A 19918-nucleotide genomic window follows, 5' to 3' on the forward strand; every position below is an offset into this window, starting at 1 on the left:
GTTTTTTCTTCTCCTTAGCTCCAGAATCTAGTATCAAGCCAATGCTCAACAAATATTTAATGACTGAACTGGGAGCGATCAACAAACATTAAAAAAAACTTTTTTAAAGAGATGCAGTTTTAGAATGGATATATGTGTCTGTATAACTGAACCACTTTGCTGTACACCTGATACTAACACAACACTGTAAATCAACTATACCTCAACAAAAAATAAAAATTAAATTAAAGAAATAAATAGAGATGCAGTTTTAAAATTTCTCCTTAGGTAGAACTGAGTGAAAGGAAAAGGATGCAAATGAAACACTCGATCTCAAATCTCAAGGTAAACATGGATATTCTGAAGAGCGAGAAGGAAGCACATAAGAACAGCAGTGCACAATACTCAAAATGTGGATTATCGCAGAAGTTCAAGGTTGTGGAATCCATGACAGTATCCACTGTCCTGCGCTGCATAACGCATACAACCTTATGACCTCCCTCCTTAAAATCCTTCAATGTCTTTTTAAAGATAAAGCCTCACCCTTAATCTGGCACACAAGGGCCTCCGTGATAAATCCACCTCCATCTCCTAAGCCGCATCTCACGCTCCTCTCTAACTTACTCACTGAAATTCAGCCACACAGGCCTTCTTTCTCACTTGAGCTTTTGCACAAGCAAATCTACCAGCAATGTCTTTCATATTCTCTCCTCCCTAATTTACTCTTATACCTTGACTGTCAGCCCAAGGATTCCTTAAATTAGCTCCATTACATGGTGACAACGCATGAGTCTGTTTTACCACATCACATTTGGAAGGCAACAGAGTATAGTGTATGACTGTAACTATAATAGATTATGTGTCCTTGGGCATATCTATTTAAACTCTTTTATGTCTTGCTTTCAGCGCCTGTAAAACTGAGGTAAGTGTAGAACTCACTTCATAAGATTATTCAAAGGGTTAAAGGAGATAGTTCACGTACAGCACTTGGAACTGTGTTACTACATAGTAAAAGCCTTCAAAGGTCACTGATTATCATACTTACTTCGTTGTCACCCTGCCCACCACAAGAGTTCCTCTACTGCTGGAGCCCAGGAACCACACGAGCCTGTTCATTTCTGTATTCTTAGTCTCAGCCCAGGGTCCTGAACATAGCTGGCTTTCGATACGTAATTTTAAAAAATAAAAGCAAACCGGCAAAAGCTTTGGCTTCCACGTTTGCCTCACTAGCTGGATGACTGCACGCGAATCACTCATTCCACCTGGGCCTCGTTTGCCCTTATGAAAAACGTAACCTCGACCTCAAAGAGATTTTGGATGAACAGGGCGATGCATCCAGCCAAGTACACTGCCCATCTCCCAACGCCGCACAAGCGGCCGGGGCTGATCACGAACAGAGTGGACACCCGCGTCTCCCCTCCCCCGCCCTCCTCCAGCCCACACCCTTACTGCGCCCTCGGTCCCCGATCCCTCGGGACTTCAGGCGTGGGAGCTCCGGCCCCGCGCGGCTCCCTCCAGGTGCCCCGCACCCTCCTTCCTTCCTCGCCCGGACGGACGCACTTCCGGCGGATGTGGGGGGGGCAACCCCGGAAACGGAAGTGAACCGCGGGGTCGGCTGACGGTAACGGGCTGAGAAGCTGTTCGCGGAGCGAGTTGAAGATGGTGAGTGAGACCCTGGGCGACCCGAGTGGCCTGCGGGCTCGGGTCCGTGGGCGCAGGGGCAGGCCGCCGCTCCCCAGCCTGTTCCCCGGTGGCGGCGGCGGGAGGAGGAGGCCGGCCTCGGGCGCCATGATTTGTCGAGTCACGGGGTCCGGGGGTTCGTGGCCGCCGCCTGGGTAGGGCTCCGGCGCTGGTCCCGCGAGCGGCGCCTCGGCTTCATCCTTTCCCACCGCCTCCTCTCTCCCATCCCCAAGTCCCCCAGTCGGCCCCGACCCCGGTCCCTTCCCGTAGTTGGCGCCGAGCCGGAAAGGACACCCCCAAAAGTGCAAAGGTCTGGGGTGCGGCGCGGCCGACTACCCCTCCCCCGAGGGGAGGACCTCTGGGAGCCGAGTGCCCGACATCCTCACCCACCCCTGACCCTCGGAACTGCCTTGATAACAAACCCACAGCTGTAGGTCGCATTTCCATCACTCAGCTTTACCCCACAAACATTTTTGGGAGCTCGTAGTATGGCACGTGTTGGAGGGGGGAAAATTGGATAGTTGCTACTCCCCGTTTGTCAGTATTGTTAGTGGATCTCCTCCTGCCCCGCCCCTTCTCTCTTTTTAACTTAAAAGTTTGATATTTGGGAGAGATTTTTGAACCGTCATTGCTCGCGACTCTGATACCACCAGTACTGCTGCTGGGCCATGCAAATCTAGAAAGTTTCTGTTGGTAAATACTGCTGAGCATAGTAAAGAGGTTTTAGAAATACCCTCAAGTAACTTGTAACTCAGTTAACTCAAGTGTTAACTCAGGTGTTAACACTTTTAACTGAATTAACTCAAGTGTTAACCTCAATTAACTCAAGTGTTAATTAACTTCATAGATTTGTTTTCCTCTGCTACTTTATTAGAAATATCATGTACTGATTCTGATGTTTTACAGGAGGGAATTGGGAAAGTGATAACAGTAGATCCCAGAGATCAGAATCCCCCTTTTCTTTGTGTGTAGAAGAAACTTTTCTTCCGTTACTCTGCAATAAAGCAGTCTGGGAGGAGGAGAACCTTTATGTAGGAAAGTAACAGAAGGTATTTTTGGAAAGGTACAATCATACAACTCTGGTCCTGGAAAGAGTTCAGGCAGCTGGAAGGATGAGTAAACAGGGCCAGAGAGGTTCTGTGCCTTCATCAGGTTAGCGGCATGCACACTAGATTTCAGCTTCTTTTCCTAATTAACCATGACTTCTATGTGGGAGAGTTGAAACCTGTTGTACAGCTTCTTGAGTTCCAGGCTTCGGAGGCAAGACATTGACAAACCAGTGAGAGAGGTTTTTGTTTTTCGTTTTGTTTTGTTTTTTTTTTAACAGCTTTGGTGAGGAAAATTGCTTATCAGGCAAATCTTGCTGTGCAGAATTGGAAAATAGAACAGGCTAGAGGCAGCGCTGTTATCGTTATCCAGGTGTGAGAGCCTGGACTGGGGTGGTAGATTGAAGAAACCTGGGACAGGGTGCGGTACCTGACCTAGTGAAATATACAGATAAAGCAGAACATCAATTTAAAAAGCTGGTTTCTCGGAATAGTTTCTCCTAGAAGAGTATAACACTCCAAACTACCTGCAGCTGTTTTACATTTTCCTGCAGAATAGCAGGGATGATGTATTTCAGCAACTAGTAACTTAAACTCAGCATCTTGTGTTTTACCTATGGTAACATGTATTACATTTTTTTTTTAAACATCTTTATTGAAGTATAATTGCTTCACAATGTTGTGTTAGTTTCTGCTTTATAACAAAGTGAATCAGCTACACATATACACACGTTCCCATATCGCCTCCCTCCCGCATCTCCCTCCCTCCCACCCTCCCCATCCCACCCCACCCCAGGCGGTCACAAAGCACCGAGCTGATCTCCCTGTGCTATGCGGCTGCTTCCCACTAGCTATCTACTTTACATTTGGTAGTGTATACATGTCCATGCCACTCTCTCACCCTGTCACATCTCACCCCTCCCCCTCCCCATATCCTCAAGTCCATTCTCTAGTAGGTCTGTGTCTTTATTCCCATCTTGCCACTAGGTTCTTCATGACCTTTTTTTTTTTTTTTCCCCCCTTAGATTCCATATATATGTGTTAGCATACTGCATTTGTTTTTCTCCTTCTGACTTACTTCACTCTGTATGACAGACTCTAACTCCACCCACCTCATTACAAATACCTCCATTTCGTTTCTTTTTATGGCCGAGTAATATTCCACTGTACATATGTGCCACATCTTCTTTATCCATTCATCCGATGGTGGACACTTAGGTTGCTTCCGTGTCCTGGCTATTGTCAGTAGAGCCGCAATGAACATTTTGGTCATGTATTACATTTTAATTGCATGTTTACTGTATCTTCATTAGCTTAAGCCCTGGAAGACAGATATGTTATCTTCAGTGTCTAGTAGAGAACCTGCCACGTAGTAGATATTTAATAAATATTTGGTGATTAAATTATAGTATAAATGAGTAGGGTGACAATGCAGCAGTACCAAATATACCGTGAGTCTTTGTTTTTATTTCTTTTTATTTATACCATCCTGATTAGATACATTTGCTTTCCATAGGTAGTTCCCTCTTACGGGAGCCAAATACTTTCAAAGTTCCCTTTCTTTCTTAGCTTCTGTGACTGCTCTCTTCTAGTTGTTCTCTCTGTTCTTAATCCCATTTTCCTTGTTCTTCCTTGTCCGTAAGGAATGGTATTCCCCAGGATTCTGCCCACGACATTTTTCATTCTGTGCCAATCATTCTAACCGAAGGGAGGGATCTTTCCAATGAAAGTGAATCTGATCATGCCATAACCCTTCAGAGGCTCTCTATTTCAGAATAAAACAGAAGTTTCTGTGCATATTTAAGCCTTTTCATTTTTTCTTTTTGCCAGCCTTTACTGCTCTACTCAGACATGTAGTTAGCTGGTCATCTCAAACTACTTGTAGCTTGTTCATTTATATTTTTATACTTTTACCCATGTTCTTGTTTTACTTGAATGCCTTTCAGTCTGACAACACTCAGAGATCAACTCAGGAATCCTTCCTACCCCAAATTCGATTTTATTCACTGAACCATGTATATTCCTCTACCATAATGCTAAGGTTCATGGTACTTGTCTAGACTGGGCCCTTTGAGGGCAAAGACCTTATCTTTTCTTTCCAGTGCTTAAACAGTGTTTTTTACATAGATGTTCAGTGTTTTTTTGAACTGTTTGTATTTAATAGTGTTTTTCCTTTGTGTTGTAGAATGCCAGAGGACTTGGATCTCAGCTAAAGGACAGTATTCCAGTTACTGAACTTTCAGCAAGTGCACCTTTTGAAAGTCATGATCTTCTTCGAAAAGGGTATATGGGGAAATTGTGACTTTGACTTTGTTATGATAAAATGTGAATTATTTCTCACAGTATTCTTTAAATATTTTGATAGGCCATAAATGTATATTTAATTTAGGAGGTAGCAAGTAACACACTTTAGACTAGGGGAGGAGGGGGAGGGTAGGATTGGGTGTGTTCTATAGTGGATGAAGCATCTTATCAGAATAGTAGGTTCCCAGGAAAGGGCATCTTCCTAGGAGATGTTACCCAGTAGCATGACTTGGTAGGATTCTTCTTTGTGCTGCTGATAACTTGGAGAGCCATTTGTCTCTTTATCTTATTAACTACTGGAGTAATTGACTTTTCTTTGGGAGACACTAGAACATAGCAGTAAAGAGCGTGGACTCTGGGTTTTGGTCCTGGCTCCGCCATTTACTAGATGTGTGCCCGTGGGCACGTTAGTTAATTGTTCTACGTCTCAGTGTCCACACCTGTGAAATAAGGCTAGTAATAACATATATGTTATTTTGAATGAGCTAGCACATGGAAAATACTTAGACCAGTACATGGCATTAGTAAGCGCTGGGTAAGTCTTAGCTGCTCTTATTTTTCTTTTCTAGTTTCAGTACAGTTATACCCCTTCCCTCGATTTTCTTTATTTTTCTATATGTTTGGGTCTGAATTTCTAGTACTGGTCCTTTTCCTTGGCAGATTGTTTTTCTGCTTAATCAAATAAGGATAATGCTTTCCTCCCCCCTGTGTATGTACTGTGTTTTGAATTTTTGAATTTTATATCTGACTTTAAGGTGTTTAGTCTTACTGTCTTAGAATATCATTTTAATATTGGTCTCTGGGAGCAGACATAATACCTCATTATTGTCTTTTCATTCCATAGTAAAAGATGCACTATATTGCCTTTGGAATTGGCAATAGTGTAGTATAATCAGATTTATAAGCTAGCCGGTAACCAATGCGGGTGATTTGTTTTTTGTTGTTGTTGTTGTTTTCACATGAAATGCTTCTTTTTCTTCCCAGTTAGACTGTAAGATTGCCATGAGCAGAGCCATTATCAAATTCCACTTTGTGGATAATGCTTTATACAAAGATAGTATTCAGTAAACGACTGTTGCAGGATTTCTAAGGTTTCCTTCAGCTCTCAGATCCTGGTTTGGACAGTAAGATAGTCATCTTTATATATCTAGGGTGATAAAGACCAGCGGCCTGGTTTTAGCTGTATATCACCTAATATGGTACTTTATACATAGTAGGTGTTTGGTAAATGTCAAACAGATTGTTCAACATGTGTTTACCAAAAATATATTAACTATTGAATATGCATTAGAGCTGAACAAAAGAGGCTTAGATATTTTATGTAATACAAGAATCGTGTCATCAGAGTAATAGTATTAAACATACTTTATTAAATTTCTTCTAGATACAGGGCATCATTGAGGACCATTTTTGGGGGGGTTCTCCCCAGTGAATTGAAGTCTTGACCACCAGTGTCTATAATAGATGCATTTAAAACAATATTCAGTAAATTTGACTTCTTGTCTTCCTTTTGGTGTATAGTTCTGTGAATTTTAAAACATGTGTTAATTCCCAGAACCACCACCACCACACTCAGGGTACAGAACGGGTTACTCATCCCCCCAAAGCTCCCTTGTGCCATTTATTTATACTACAACAGTGATAGATGTGATTTTGAGCTCTAGGTATTCAGTAATATATAATCTCCATCTTAAATGTTTATTTTCAGTTTTTCTTATGTGAAAAATGAACTTCTGCCCAGTCATCCTCTTGAATTATCAGAAAAAAAGGTAAGTATGTTACCTGTGTTTTTATTTTTATCCTCTAGTAGAAAAATATTTTTAATAATACTTGATTAAGCCACTTCTGGTGTTGAGCATTTAACCATGAAGAACTTGAGGCCTTGTTTTCAATATCCTAAGCTTTGAGTTATCATTGTATTGCTTCACTAAAGCTCCCTTTCTACACATTCTTCTTTGTCTTTTTTATAGACATTTCTAGAGGTTAGTCCACCTTTCCATTCCTTTCATATGTTCTCCTTTGATGATCCCATTTTCTTTTGTATTTTTCCCCTGCCATTTTTGCTGTTGATCTTCCCAAGCCCATATCTCTAGCCTTGACCTCTTTTTCAGGCCCTGCATCTCCAGGTTACTGCTGGGCACAGTAGGTGCACAGGTGAATATGACATAGTCCCCATCCGTAAGGGGCTGCAAATTTCATGGGAGGATAAGCAGTGGCTAGGGGCTTCATAACGTGTTGTAGGGGACCAGGGATGGAGCAACCACCTGTGGAAAGCTTTCTAGAAGAGGGCATTTGAACAGTTTTAGAACAGTATTAACCAGATAAATAGGTGGGGAAAGGTTATTCCCCAGAGGCTATAGCTTGTACAGATGTCCTAAAGACCACCTAAAGGGTTTTAAAATAACACATTCAGAGCAAGAAGAAGGAGGTGTCTTACTACTTGGGGATGATGGTGCAGTGTTACCCAGTTAACAGGAAGCCGACCTATTCCATTTTTTTTGTTTTGTTTTGTTTTGTTTCCCCCCTCTTCAGCAAGGGGAAAGATTTTTCGTTAAGAAAGAGTAGAACAAATAATTTGATGATGAAATTGAAGTTCAAATTAGACGAGAAAATAAAGGGGCCCCTGGCTGCTTTTGCTGCATTCTGGTTTCATGCTCAGAAGATGACTTGAGAAGGTTGTCTTTCAGAGACTTCAGATTAGCCATAGAAAACATATAAATCAGGTTTATGGGAGAAAAAGCTGATAAGGATAGCTCGTTTTGATGAATAAGTGAACTACATCATAGATGACCCAACAGACCAGAAGACTAGGCCAGAACTTCAAGAAAAACAAAGAGGTGAATGTGAAGTTCTGCACTTGGGTTCAAAAGATAAATTATACATATTTAGATGGGGTAAACCTGACTTGTTTTTTAGAAGTAGTATCAGTGCTTAGTAAGAGTATGATTCCAGAATAAAATTGCTTATTAGTACCCAACACAAATTGGACAGACTTCAGAGTTTGGGTTTCTTTTTTCCCCCAGACCCAATTACTCAAAAAGGTGGAGTTTAAGCATTGTAGTTTAATTAACAGGACCATATAATGGGTCTGATTATTTCTTTGATGAAATCCTTTGAAGTAGATACTTTCATACTTAGAAATTTCTTATTAATTATTGTCCTGTATCAAACTGTTTCTGGATCTGAGGTTATTTATACGTTTTCTTTGCTCTACCAGTTTTGCAGTAATTCTAATCAAAAGCTAGAGGTGATCAGGGTTTTGTTTGCTTGCATAATCATAATCAAAATATGATTATGCTTTGTAAATACACTTTTGCAATATGAAAAACATTCCCTTAATGTATTAGTTCTGTAAATCTAAATTTTAGGTGGTAATTTTACACCAGTGAAGGACACCTGCATGCCAGGTAAAATATAGACATACATATTCTAAAATTTGTCGAAGAAATTAGTAAAAATACTTCGTTTTTATTTCAGTTAATGGATATTGAAATCCTTCCTCTAAGTATTGTGTCACATGCGTATCAGTGCTAACTGTTTTGAAAGCAGAATGTTGAGTGTAACGTTTAAAATTACATTGTTGTCTTTGTAGTTCCAGCTCAACCAAGATAAAATGAACTTTTCCACACTGAGAAACATCCAGGGTCTATTTGCTCCATTAAAACTACAAATGGAATTCAAGGCAGTGCAGCAGGTGGGTTTATGAATGTCGGTTTTGTATGCATCCCGCCTGTGTGTTGATATCAGCTGTACAAACAGCTGTACAAACCTTACCTTCTCTTCTCCCCTACAACCTATCCTACTTTCCCCCTTTTAGGATATGACCTTGATTTCTGCTTCATAGAGAAAAGAAGCTTTGAAATGGAAAACTCCTTTAAATTATAGGCTCAGTGTCTGACAACTTACCTGTGTTCACTTTCATGTTTTTCTGCTTTGGGGGGTTACATTGAATCTGAGATGCCTCTACGGATATCCAGGTGGAGGTATCTAGTAGGCAGGTTGTATATTGCTGAATATACCTGTTGCTTAGGAAGAAGATCTTCAGAAATGTCCTTCCAAGTGTGTAAGAACTGTCCCCCCATCTGTGCTCTGGATTCTGTCACATCACACTACATTGATTCCAATGATTGCTGGACAACTAACAAAGAACAGAAAAACTGAAAATTTGGTTTGGCTACATTAAAGTTTGTTGGGTACAAGCTATGTGCCAGTGACTATATATGTGTACTTTACACTGCACCATGCTACAGGTTTGAGAGGAAGGTGCTACTATCCTAGTTCACAGATACGGAAACAGGGTGAGACAAGTCAGGTAACTTAGGCAAAGCCTAAGTAAGTAATAAAAGCAGAATTTGAATCCAGATCTCTCTGACTCTACAGCCCATGCATTCTCCACTGTACTTAGATACTAGTCTGCAGTATATGTATTTAATAATTGAAAAAAGTACGTAACACTAGTTCACAATGGCATTGTGGTTTTTAAAGTCCCACAGGTGACTTCGATCTTCATTTCTAGTTACCACTACTGTTTTTTGGTTTTTTTAAATTAATTAATTAGTTTATTTTTGGCTGCGTTAGGTCTTCGTTGCTGCATGGGCTTTCTCTAGTTGTGGCGAGTGGGGGCTACTCTTCGTTGCGGTGCGTGGGCTTCTCATTGCGGTGGCTTCTCTTGTTGCGGAGCACGGGCTCTAGGCATGCTGGCTTCAGCAGTTGTGGCACGCAGGCTCAGTAGTTGTGGCTCGTGGGCTCTAGAGCGCGGGCTCAGTAGTTGTGGCGCACGGGCTTAGTTGCTCCGCGGCACGTGGGATCTTCCCAGACCAGGGATCAAACCCGTGCCCCTTGCATTGGCAGGCGGATTCTTAACCACTGTGCCACCAGGGAAGTCCCTATCAGTACTGTTTTAAAGGGTCATAACTTAAACATTTGTGTGAGCAATACAGAACAACATAAAAAAATGAATAATTGGTTTACTAAATAGAATAATGCTCTCACTGAGTTGGAATTTCTTCAGGAATTTGATCATCCCACGTTTATTAGGAACAAAGAATGGTGTTAGGCTCTAGGATTTTGCATTTCATCACATGGTATGTGCTTTGATTTTCCTGGACAGAAGCAAAGCCCTCAAATATGAGCAAACCTGATGGGATTATTAAGTGTTAGTAAAAAGCGTTCAGTTTCAGTGTATATATTTTGTGTAAAGTGTTGAGGAATTTTTAAAATTTTGGTTTGGGTCTTAAATGTGAACTTGCGTGTTAAATTGATTAACCCGCATTGGTTAAATTGATATGTTACTTAGTTTTGTGAATTTTACAAATAAAGAATGAAGAATGTGAAATTTGGTCATGTATATTTTTTCCCCTTGGTTTTTTCTAATTTTGCCTTTTTATACTTTTCCTGAAGGTTCAGCGTCTTCCATTTCTTCCAAGCTCAAACCTTGCATTGGATATTTTGAGGGGTAATGATGAGACTATTGGATTTGAAGATATTCTTAATGGTAAGTGTCATTCCATACCTTTTGATAGAGCCCCAGTAATGTACAAGACAACAGCAGCAGATGAAACATATAGCGTCTTTGTCCTCGTGGAGTTTATAGCTGATTGAATTCATTTGTGTTTATTCAATGAAATAAGATAAAATTTAATGGTAATAACTGTTCTTTAACTGGTTTGAAAAGTGAAAATTATTTATGGAGTTCTGAGATTATAGTCATTTCAGTCAACTAATGACAGTCATTCCTTTCATATCCTGAGGATAAAGTCTGATGTGTGAGTCCAATACAGTATTCATAGGGTAGCTTAACCAAGGATTGTTGTTGCACTCTTCAGAACGTTTGTGGGATGTGGCTAGTTTTAAAAACAACTAGAAAAAATAAGATCAGAGTTTTCTTTAAAAAATACCCACCCTGTCCTGCTAAGTAATTGTTGTGTTTCTATAGATGGTGAATAGTAAAGAAGAGTCTGTCATTTTTAACAGAATTCTCTGGATGATTATATTTTGTATGACATAAATGACTTTTAGGTAAGAGCAATACATGCAGCATCCGTTATTTTTTTCTGGTTCTGAGGAAGGCAAACAAATACAATTCTGTCCAGTGTTACCTCTGTTCATTATGCCTCAGCAGTTTAGGAGAAACGGAAAAACCCACCAGGATTAAATTATATTACTTTTGCTTGGCTGCTAATGTCCGGTAACGAGATGCTGTGGACGCAGCGGAAGTCTCATGAGCCTCCTCTTTGAGAATCTTCCTCGAGGGGACTTTCTGAATGCAGGAAAACCTGGAGTTCCTAAGCTTTTACATTGAATTTAGACCTCATTTAAAATTAGTAAGGTGATAGCCCGGGTTTATAATTATCTTTTAGTTATAAAAATGCACTCATTTAAAAATCAGCCTCTGTAAAGTCATGTGATAAAAAAGGGAGAGGGACTTACTGAGCATTTATTCAGTCAGTAAAATAATTGTTATATGTCAGGCACTGGGCTAGGCTTTGAATATATGATGGTGAAAAAAACAAAACATCTGTGCTTTCTGATGGGGGAGGTAAACATTAACAGATAAAACACAAACATGTAGTTACAAACAGTGATTAAATTCTAGGAATAAAAAGGGTAGGTGTATAGTTTGTTGTTGGGTAGGAGGCTCAGGCACCTCTGGGAATATGACATATAAATTGATTCCTGAAAGATAACATGAATTAGTTGAGCTAAAAGTAGAGGGAAGAGTATTTCAGACAGAAGAAGCTGTATGTCCAGGGTCTCTTACCTGAGAACAGCCGAAGAGCTCTGAAGGGTTTATTCCACTTAAAAGCTCACAAGTTAGCCCTCTGTGGTTTCATGGATGCTGGCAGAGACCGACTCCTCGAGACAAAGAGCAGTCTGTTATTCACAGCGGTGGCAGAAGCCAGAGCATCAGCTTTTCTGTTGGGTCCCTGAGCCCCAGTTCCCACAGGGCAGCAAGAAGAGGGTTAGATGAAACCTGCATATAGAGTGTATTTTGTTACAGTAAGGGGAACCCCAAGTTCAGGGCACCTGAATCTTATAATGGGCAGTCAGCCTGCCTGTTCTGTGCCCCAAGGGCAACACGATCTCTCTTTAGAAACAGCCTTGGAAAGAGAGTCCAGAACAAAGGCAGACCAGTGCCTCTGCTTCCAAGACTTGTGGAATCAAGAAAGGCTTCTAGAGAACTGTCTCTCAACACACATAAGAACATGTTAAGAAGGCCTATGCAGCTGGAGTGTTTTGAGGGAAGTGGAAAGTAGAATAAGGTGAGGTTGAAAAGCCAGGCAGGTACAGAGGAGCCAGAGCCTTGCAGACCATAAAAAGTTTATTCAGAATGCAACAGAAAGCCATTGAGTGATTTATTGTTTTCTTTTGACATCTGAAGACTGTAACTTTATTTTTTTCTTCAGCTCTTTTGTTTTTTTTCAGTTTATAATCTTTATTTTTGAATTTTATTTTTTTAAACAGCAGGTTCTTATTAGTTATCTATTTTATGCATATTAGTGTATATGTGTCAATCCCAGTCTCCCAATTCATCCCACCACCACCCCCCCCCGCCCCCGTTCCGACATTCCCCCCCCCCCCCTTGGTGTCCATACCCATTGAGTGATTCTAAGCTGTGACGTGTGATAGAATTTCAGATTTAAAAAGATGACTAGCTATCTTGTGGACATCTTTATATATTCATTCCTTGCATCTCTGTAAGGCAGCTAAGAACTGGAAAGATCCTCTGTTTAGGTGGGTGGTTTTTGTCAGGATGAGATCACTGCGCTGCACTTTGGGTAGTGTCCCCCTTGTGGGAACTGTGACTGTGTGATTTGTGGACAGTTTATGGCTTCACCTTCGGGCCTTGCCATAGCTGTTCCTTCTGCTTAGAACACTTCTGCCCTCGCTCTTCAGATCCCAGTTGAAATGTCACTCCTTCAGAGACTGCCCAGTCTAGAGCAGTCCCCGCCACCCTGCCACCTCATTTGCATTCTTCGCTTCTCACTGTTTCAGTATCTTTCTTGTTTCTTATTTGTTTTCCTCAACATAAATACAGGCCTCATGAGAGCTGGGGACTTTGTCTTGTTAACTCTTGTGTCTCCAGTGCCTCATAAGGTGCTTAATCCATGATGAGTGTTGAAAGCTGTTGCTCACCACATTCTCCTCATCACATTTGACCCAGAAGGAATTTTAAAGTCTGTAATGAGGGAGTAGTGTGTTAATCTAAGCGTGATATGAAGACTAGTCAACTGTGATGAAAATCTGCGTAATTCTCCAATTTACATTTTTTAAAGTGTTAGAGGTGATCAGGGTTTTGTTTGCTTGCTCATCAGGGAAGTGCTTAGCCAAGAAAAACCTGCACATTATATTTTAAGGAAGGGAAGAGAATGTGAGGAAGGCAGTAAGAAAGTCACAACTGGACTTTTTCTTAATGCTGAAAGCGGCCTTCCGTTTTCTCTAGTTCTGTCACTTTAAGATGAGGGAACTGAGACTGACCAAGAGGCCCGGTCCTCCCTGGGAGTCTCACGGGCCAGGGCCTTGCTTACATGGTGTGCTGTCTTCTGGTGCAAGTGATTTATTTAATAAGCACGTATCTTACTGAAGTCAGAAGCTTTAAAAAGGAGAGTTTAAAAGGAAAGTTGTTATTATATAAATAAGGATATTCTTTGTTTTAAAATGGAAAACATTACAGCTGAGACTCAAGTCCTCCATGTTTACCCCAAACCCATTTCTCTCCCTCCTTCCCTATTTGCCTGCTGCTTGCTGCTTTTAGTTAGTGTATGTCCTTCCAGACTTTTTTCTGTGTGTCTTCGTACAAATATATATAATCAGAAAATATCTGGCGTTGCTTCGTGTATATTTTTTTATCACAATTGGTATCATACTGTGTCTATCTTACGGTAGCAGGTGTGCTGCATCAATACATGTAGTGAGTCTTCTCTCTTATTAACACAAAACAGCGCTGCAGCAAACATCTTTGTTCTTTGTACTCATGTGCTGACATACTTTTTTTAATTTGGGTTTTGGATGCCTGTTGTATACATAGCCATTTACTCTATTAATAATTGTAACAGTATCAGTTGTTGCTAAGGTTACTTTGTTGTGTGACAAATGTCAAGAGTAGAGATTGCTGAACTAATGTGACGCAGTAATCTCCAGTCTCTTAGGAGATCCAATGAGGAAACATCCAAATTGATCTGTTACTCTTGGTAATCATTATTTTAATGATTATTTATTTTTACAAACTGATTTTACAGTTTATTTCGTTGGGTATTTATTCTGTTTCTTGTCCTGTGTGGAGGAGAAGAGGCTTTGTTTGTTTGTAGGAAGCTTAATGTTGTTATTTATTTTAAAAACTCTTAGGTGCATTTTTGCAGTTAAAGTAAGACTTTTGTCTGACTCATCAGTACAGACAGGAGAGTGAAGATTTTTAAGGTTTTCTTGCTCTAGAATTCTGGTTTGTGTATATATGTATTTGCAACAGAGCACAGAGTGATAGAAATAAAATGGGTTTTGCAAATTAGATTACGGATTGTTTAATCTCTTAGAGATCGTTCCTAGAGTCAACTGGAAAGCACTGGAAAACTTAAGAACTTTGAAAAAGAATTTATTCAATCTATATTTTCTTTTACAATCACCTGAATTGAGGTATACTTGACATACAGTAGAATGCACCCATTTTAAGTGTCCAGTTCTTTAATATGTTTGTTTTTGTTTGTTTTCAGACCCGTCACAAAGTGAACTAATGGGAGAACCACATTTGATGGTTGAATATAAGCTCGGTTTACTGTAATGCACTGTGCTGTTCATGGAAATAGAGGGGCTGCATCTTGTTTATAGTCGTTTTTTACTATAATTTGACGTGCACAACATTAAAAGTACTGACGCATGAGAATTTTTGCCTAAGTAGTATCTGTGATCATTTGAAATTATTTGGGTCTTTGGTTTATGTGATAATTGAAGGCACTAAAGGGAGATGGTTTTAAAACTTCTAATTTATATTAAAACAATAGCCTTCTATGTCTTTAAAAAAATGTTGCTAATTAATGTCATAAAACTATGCACAGGTTCCAATTCAGCCTATTTTCTAGTTATTTCATAAATTTAATTTTGAATAACCATTATTGGTATTTGAGTGTGCAAACTTCATAGTAGCATCTTTCAGAATAAACATCTGTTCAGTGGCAGCATTTCAAAGTAAGTACAAAATAAGAGTATTATATTTTACCTTGTTTCAGTATAGTCCATTAATACCCATAAGAATAACACTTGCTTTATTGTTGCTACTTTAGAATTATAACTACATTCTTTGATTCTTTCAGGTTGAAAAGTGTAAGTTCAGAGGTTTTGATCTTGGTCTTGTCTTTAAAGTGAAAAATTAAAAAAAACAATCAGCAGATGTCAATTAAACTGTAGTACTGCATAGATTCATATATCATAAGATGCTTAAATTAAAAAAAGAAAAAAGAACATTCATGTACACACACAACTATTCATGAACAAATTCCATAATAGTTTATTTAAAAATAAATCTTCCCTATGGTGGTTCTTTCTTTTTTATTTTTTTATTTTTTGGCTGTGTTGGGTCTTCGTTTCTGTGCAAGGGCTATTTCTCTAGTTGTGGCAAGTGGGGGCCACTCTTCATCGTGGTGCGCGGTCCTCTCACTGTGGCGGCCTCTCTTGTTGCGGAGCACAGGCTCCAGACGCGCAGGCTCAGTAGTTGTGGCTCACGGGCCTAGTTGCTCCGCGGCATGTGGGATCTTCCCAGACAGGGGCTCGAACCCGTGTCCCCTGCATTGGCAGGCAGATTCTCGACCACTGCGCCACCAGGGAAGCCCCAGTGGTTCTTTCTTAATAAGGTATTTTTTTATGGACCTAGTATACAAAAATTAAACATTATCAATTTCTCAGGAGTATTTTTATTGTCTAAGTCACTGATTTATGACCGAAGGCAACGTTTCCCCTCCCCACTGGGAGTGGGGGGGGGGTCATTTAACAATGTCTAGAGAAATTTCTGGTTGTCACAGCTTTGGGGAGGGTTTCCAACTGGCATCTAGTGCAAGGACGCCAGGGATGCTGCTAAACATCCTACGGTAAAAAGTGCTCCTGACCGTTGAGGTTGAGTTTAAAACTGTCTTTGCCAACACAGTATTTGCCAACCCACTTTACACTTAAATTATGAGAAAATATAGAAATAACGAAGGTTCACTAATTGATTGTTTCTAAATGTGTTCCCTTTCAACAAATTAACAAAGTTGGAGATTTCTGTACCTTAGTTTTAGGAATAGTAGATACTCTTCCTGACCAGTAGAAGGTACTATGAAATTAATGAACATAGTTTAAGTGGAAAAGCTGATACTTTAAACACAGAAATTGGTAATCATGATTAGTGCTTATTCTCTGAAGGTCTTCATGCTTCCCCCCTCTCCTTTTCTTCTTTTACCTTCTTTGTGTTTACACCCATGATCCTTATCCCTGGGTGTGTGTAAAATCACCTGGAAATCTTGTGAAAAGATTTTGGTGTCAGGGTCTGAATCTTAGAAATTCCAGAATGACGAGTCTGGGGTGGATCCCAGGAAGTCTACTTTTGAAAAGCTCTCCAGGGATGAGAACCTTTGATTTATATGCTTGCTTTCACCTTTATAGTAATACCATTCATTAGCATCAGTTAATTCTTCCCGTGTACCTCAGTGCTGGAAAGTTTGCTAGTAGTCTCTGCAAACTACAGTGTGTGCCTGGAGTTGGGATGATTTGGGTTCCTTCATAAGAGTAAATTGCAGGTTCCTCTGAGATACTTTGCCTAGGTGCCAGACTCTTCAGTTAGGCATTTTTTCTTTCAGATGCTGTGGGTTTTTTTTTAAGGAATTAGTTTAGTATTTTGGGGGTTTAAGAGATACTTCACAGGTTGGTGCCTGATGAAAATTAATTTTATTAGCACTAAAATGATAAAATTCACAATAAAAGATAAACATACTTAATGGACTATAATGTAGTTCTGTGTTACTTTTTAAAATGTATATGTGAATAAAGGAATTTGTGGGTTTTATTGTCTCAAAGCATTGGGTGGGTTGGCAAATAACTGAGCACTGTTTGGCACATCATGGGATGGCTCTTTCACTAGACACGTCTCTTCAGTCCTACCCTCTGTACAAAATATAAATGATAGGCTTATCATTTTTTATTAATTTTTCTTTTTGCAGTGGGTTTTATCCCTCTTTCAGGAGTACACATAAATATAACCCAGTGCTTTCCTGCATTTTGTTACTCCTTTGAATGCAGACATTTCAAGAATGTAGAAAATTGTCTGAACAAGTAGATTACTTTTGAAAAGCTGAAAGACTGTATAGTGTATAATCTTCCACTGGAGTCTACAGTTGCTGAATCTAAGTTTAACCAGATTTTGACTAGCTATTTCAATAAAGCTAAACCAAAAATGTGATACTTCATTGAACTTATTTAGCTCATGATTTCAAAGTTGAAATTCAGGTTCCTTCAAGTACAGCAAATCCTTAATTAAGAACCCATACCTTGGTGGGGGCAGTGGCCAAGATGGCAGAGGAGAAAGTCCCTGAACTCACCTCCTCCCATGGGCATGCCCAAATGACACCTGTTTACAGAGCAGCTGTCTATGGAAGCAACCTGAAGACTAACAGAAAAGATTTTCCACAGTTAAAAACATAAAGAAGGAAGCACGAGTCGGGTAGGAAGGACAGAGATACAGTATATCAGGACCTACACCCCCAGGTTGGTGAGAAAGTGGGAGGAATATCACAATTATAGGGATCCTCCCCAAGGAGCAAGGGGTTTGAGCCCATTGGACTCCCCAGCCTGGGGGTCCTCCACCAGGAAAATGAGCCCCCGGAACATCTGGCTTTGAAAACCAATGGGGCTTATGTTCAGAAGAGCCAGAGGGCTACAGGAGACAGACTTCACTCTGAAAGGGTAAATGCAATCTGACTCCCAGTGTAGACGTTAATTTGAAAGGACAAAGGGTCAGACCTGCTTGCTGATCTTGGATCCAAGGAGGCAGGAGGCAACTGGGACTACCCCTGCGGAGAGATGCTGGCAGCATCCATTTTGGGTAACTTGTTTTACCGCAATAACACCAGCATCGTGAAGCTCCGTTTTGGAATTCTCACGTCCTGTTAGCGCCAGGGACCTGGTCCCACCTATCAGTGGGCCAGCAGCAACCGTGTGCCCCCCTGGGTCAAATACCCAACCACATGGGAAGCCTACCCTGCCCTCTGGCAGGTAGAAGCCACTGCACAAGGCACAACCTCGCAACCACATGGGTCAGGGTCCAGCCCCACTGCCAGCGCACCCACGGTAGTCAGTCTTGCCACAAGAGAGGGGCACACACAGCCTCCCTAGAGCATAAAGCTCTGGTGACCAGAGGGGAGCATGCTGCTGAACCCCATAGAACATCTCCAACATAGGAACACTTCTCCAAGATTAGGAAAGTGGCTGACCTATGTAACATATAGAAATAAACACCGAGAATTGGGCAAAATGAGGAGACAGAGGAGTATGTTCCAAGAGAAGGAATAAGAACCTCAGAAAAAGAACTAAACGAAGTGGAGATAAACAACCTCCCTGATACAGAGTTCAAGGTAATGATCTTAAAGGTACTCAACAAACTGGAGAGAAGAATTATTAACATAGTGAGATTTCCAACAAAGTTAGAAAATGTAAAAAAGAACCAAACAGAGCTGAAGAATACAATAACAAAAAATACACTAGGAGGAATCAACAGTAACTTAGATGATACAGAGGAATGGATCAGTGATCTGGAAGGCAGAGTAGTGGAAGTCACCTAAGTTGAACAGAAAAAAGTTTTAAAAAATGATGACAGTTTTAAAGAGACCTCTGAGACAATATCAAGCATACTAACATTTGCATTACAAGGGTACCAGAAGGAGAAGAGAGAGAAACAGGCAGAGAACTTATTTGAAGAAATAATAGATGAAAACCTTCCTAATCTGGGGAAGGAAACAGACATCCAGGTCCAGGAAGCACAGAGTCCTAAACAAGATGAACCCATAGAGGTTCACACCGAGACACATTATAATTAAAGTGGCAAAAAAATAAAGAGAGAGAATCTTAAAAGCAGCAAGAGAAAAGCAACTAGTTACGTGCAAGGAAGCTCCCATAAGACTGTCAGCTGACTCTGTAACAGAAACTGTGCAGGCCAGAAGGGAGTGACACAATATATTCTAAGTGATGAAAAGAAAAAACTTAACAACCAAGAATATTCCACCTGGCAAGGTTATCATTCAGAATTGAAAGAGAGATGAAAGAGTTTTACAGACAAGCAAAAGCTAAAGAGTTTGGTGTCACTAAACTGGCTTTACAAGAAAATGTTAAAGGGACTTCTCTAAGCAGAAAAGAAAAATCCACAACTAGAAAATGAAAATTATGAAAGGAAAATCTCACTGGTAAATGCAAACATACAGTATAGGTAGTAGACCAGCCACTTATATAGCTAATAGGAAGGTTAAAAGACAAAGGTAGTAAAATCACCTATATCCACAATAAGTAAAGGATACAGAAAAAGATGTAAAATATGACACCAAAAACATTAAACATGGGGTGGGGAGTAAAAATGTAGGGTAGTAATAATGCATTTGAACTTAAGAGAAAAAATAATCATATACATGTTATTGTATATAAGTCTCATGGTAACCAAAACCCCAAAATCTATAATACACACACACACCCACACACACCAAAAAAAAAAAAAAAAAAAAAAAGTAACACTAAAGATAGTCATCAAATTACAAGGGAAGAAAGCAAAAGAAGAAGAACAAAAAGAACTATGAAAACGACCAGAAAACAATTAAAATGGCAATAGGTACATATCTATCAATAATTAAATGTAAACATAGGAAATTCTCCAATCAGAAGACAGAGTGGCCAAATAAAAAAAA

The 19918-nt window shown here is 40.1% G+C and overlaps 1 protein-coding gene across 1 annotated transcript; it reads left to right on the top strand.

Annotated features, from left to right (window-relative positions):
• The first annotated feature begins 1552 nt into the window (after positions 1–1552).
• On the top strand, positions 1553–14886 carry POMP (proteasome maturation protein). Its single transcript, XM_068526802.1, has 6 exons — positions 1553–1641; positions 4891–4988; positions 6718–6778; positions 8602–8703; positions 10410–10503; positions 14717–14886. Exons 1-6 carry the CDS (start codon positions 1639–1641, stop codon positions 14782–14784), a joined length of 426 nt encoding a protein of 141 aa, XP_068382903.1. The 5' UTR covers positions 1553–1638; the 3' UTR covers positions 14785–14886.
• The last annotated feature ends 5032 nt before the right edge of the window (positions 14887–19918 follow it).

The sequence above is a fragment of the Eschrichtius robustus genome, chromosome 18 (assembly GCF_028021215.1).
Source record: "Eschrichtius robustus isolate mEscRob2 chromosome 18, mEscRob2.pri, whole genome shotgun sequence".
NCBI lineage: Eukaryota > Metazoa > Chordata > Mammalia > Artiodactyla > Eschrichtiidae > Eschrichtius > Eschrichtius robustus.

Excerpts from the sequence above, each read along its gene's own strand:
- POMP (XM_068526802.1), top strand. Across the intron at positions 6,779-8,601 it reads TTGAATTATCAGAAAAAAAG|TTCCAGCTCAACCAAGATAA; the intron begins GTAAGTATGTTA and ends TTGTCTTTGTAG. Across the intron at positions 10,504-14,716 it reads ATTTGAAGATATTCTTAATG|ACCCGTCACAAAGTGAACTA; the intron begins GTAAGTGTCATT and ends GTTTGTTTTCAG.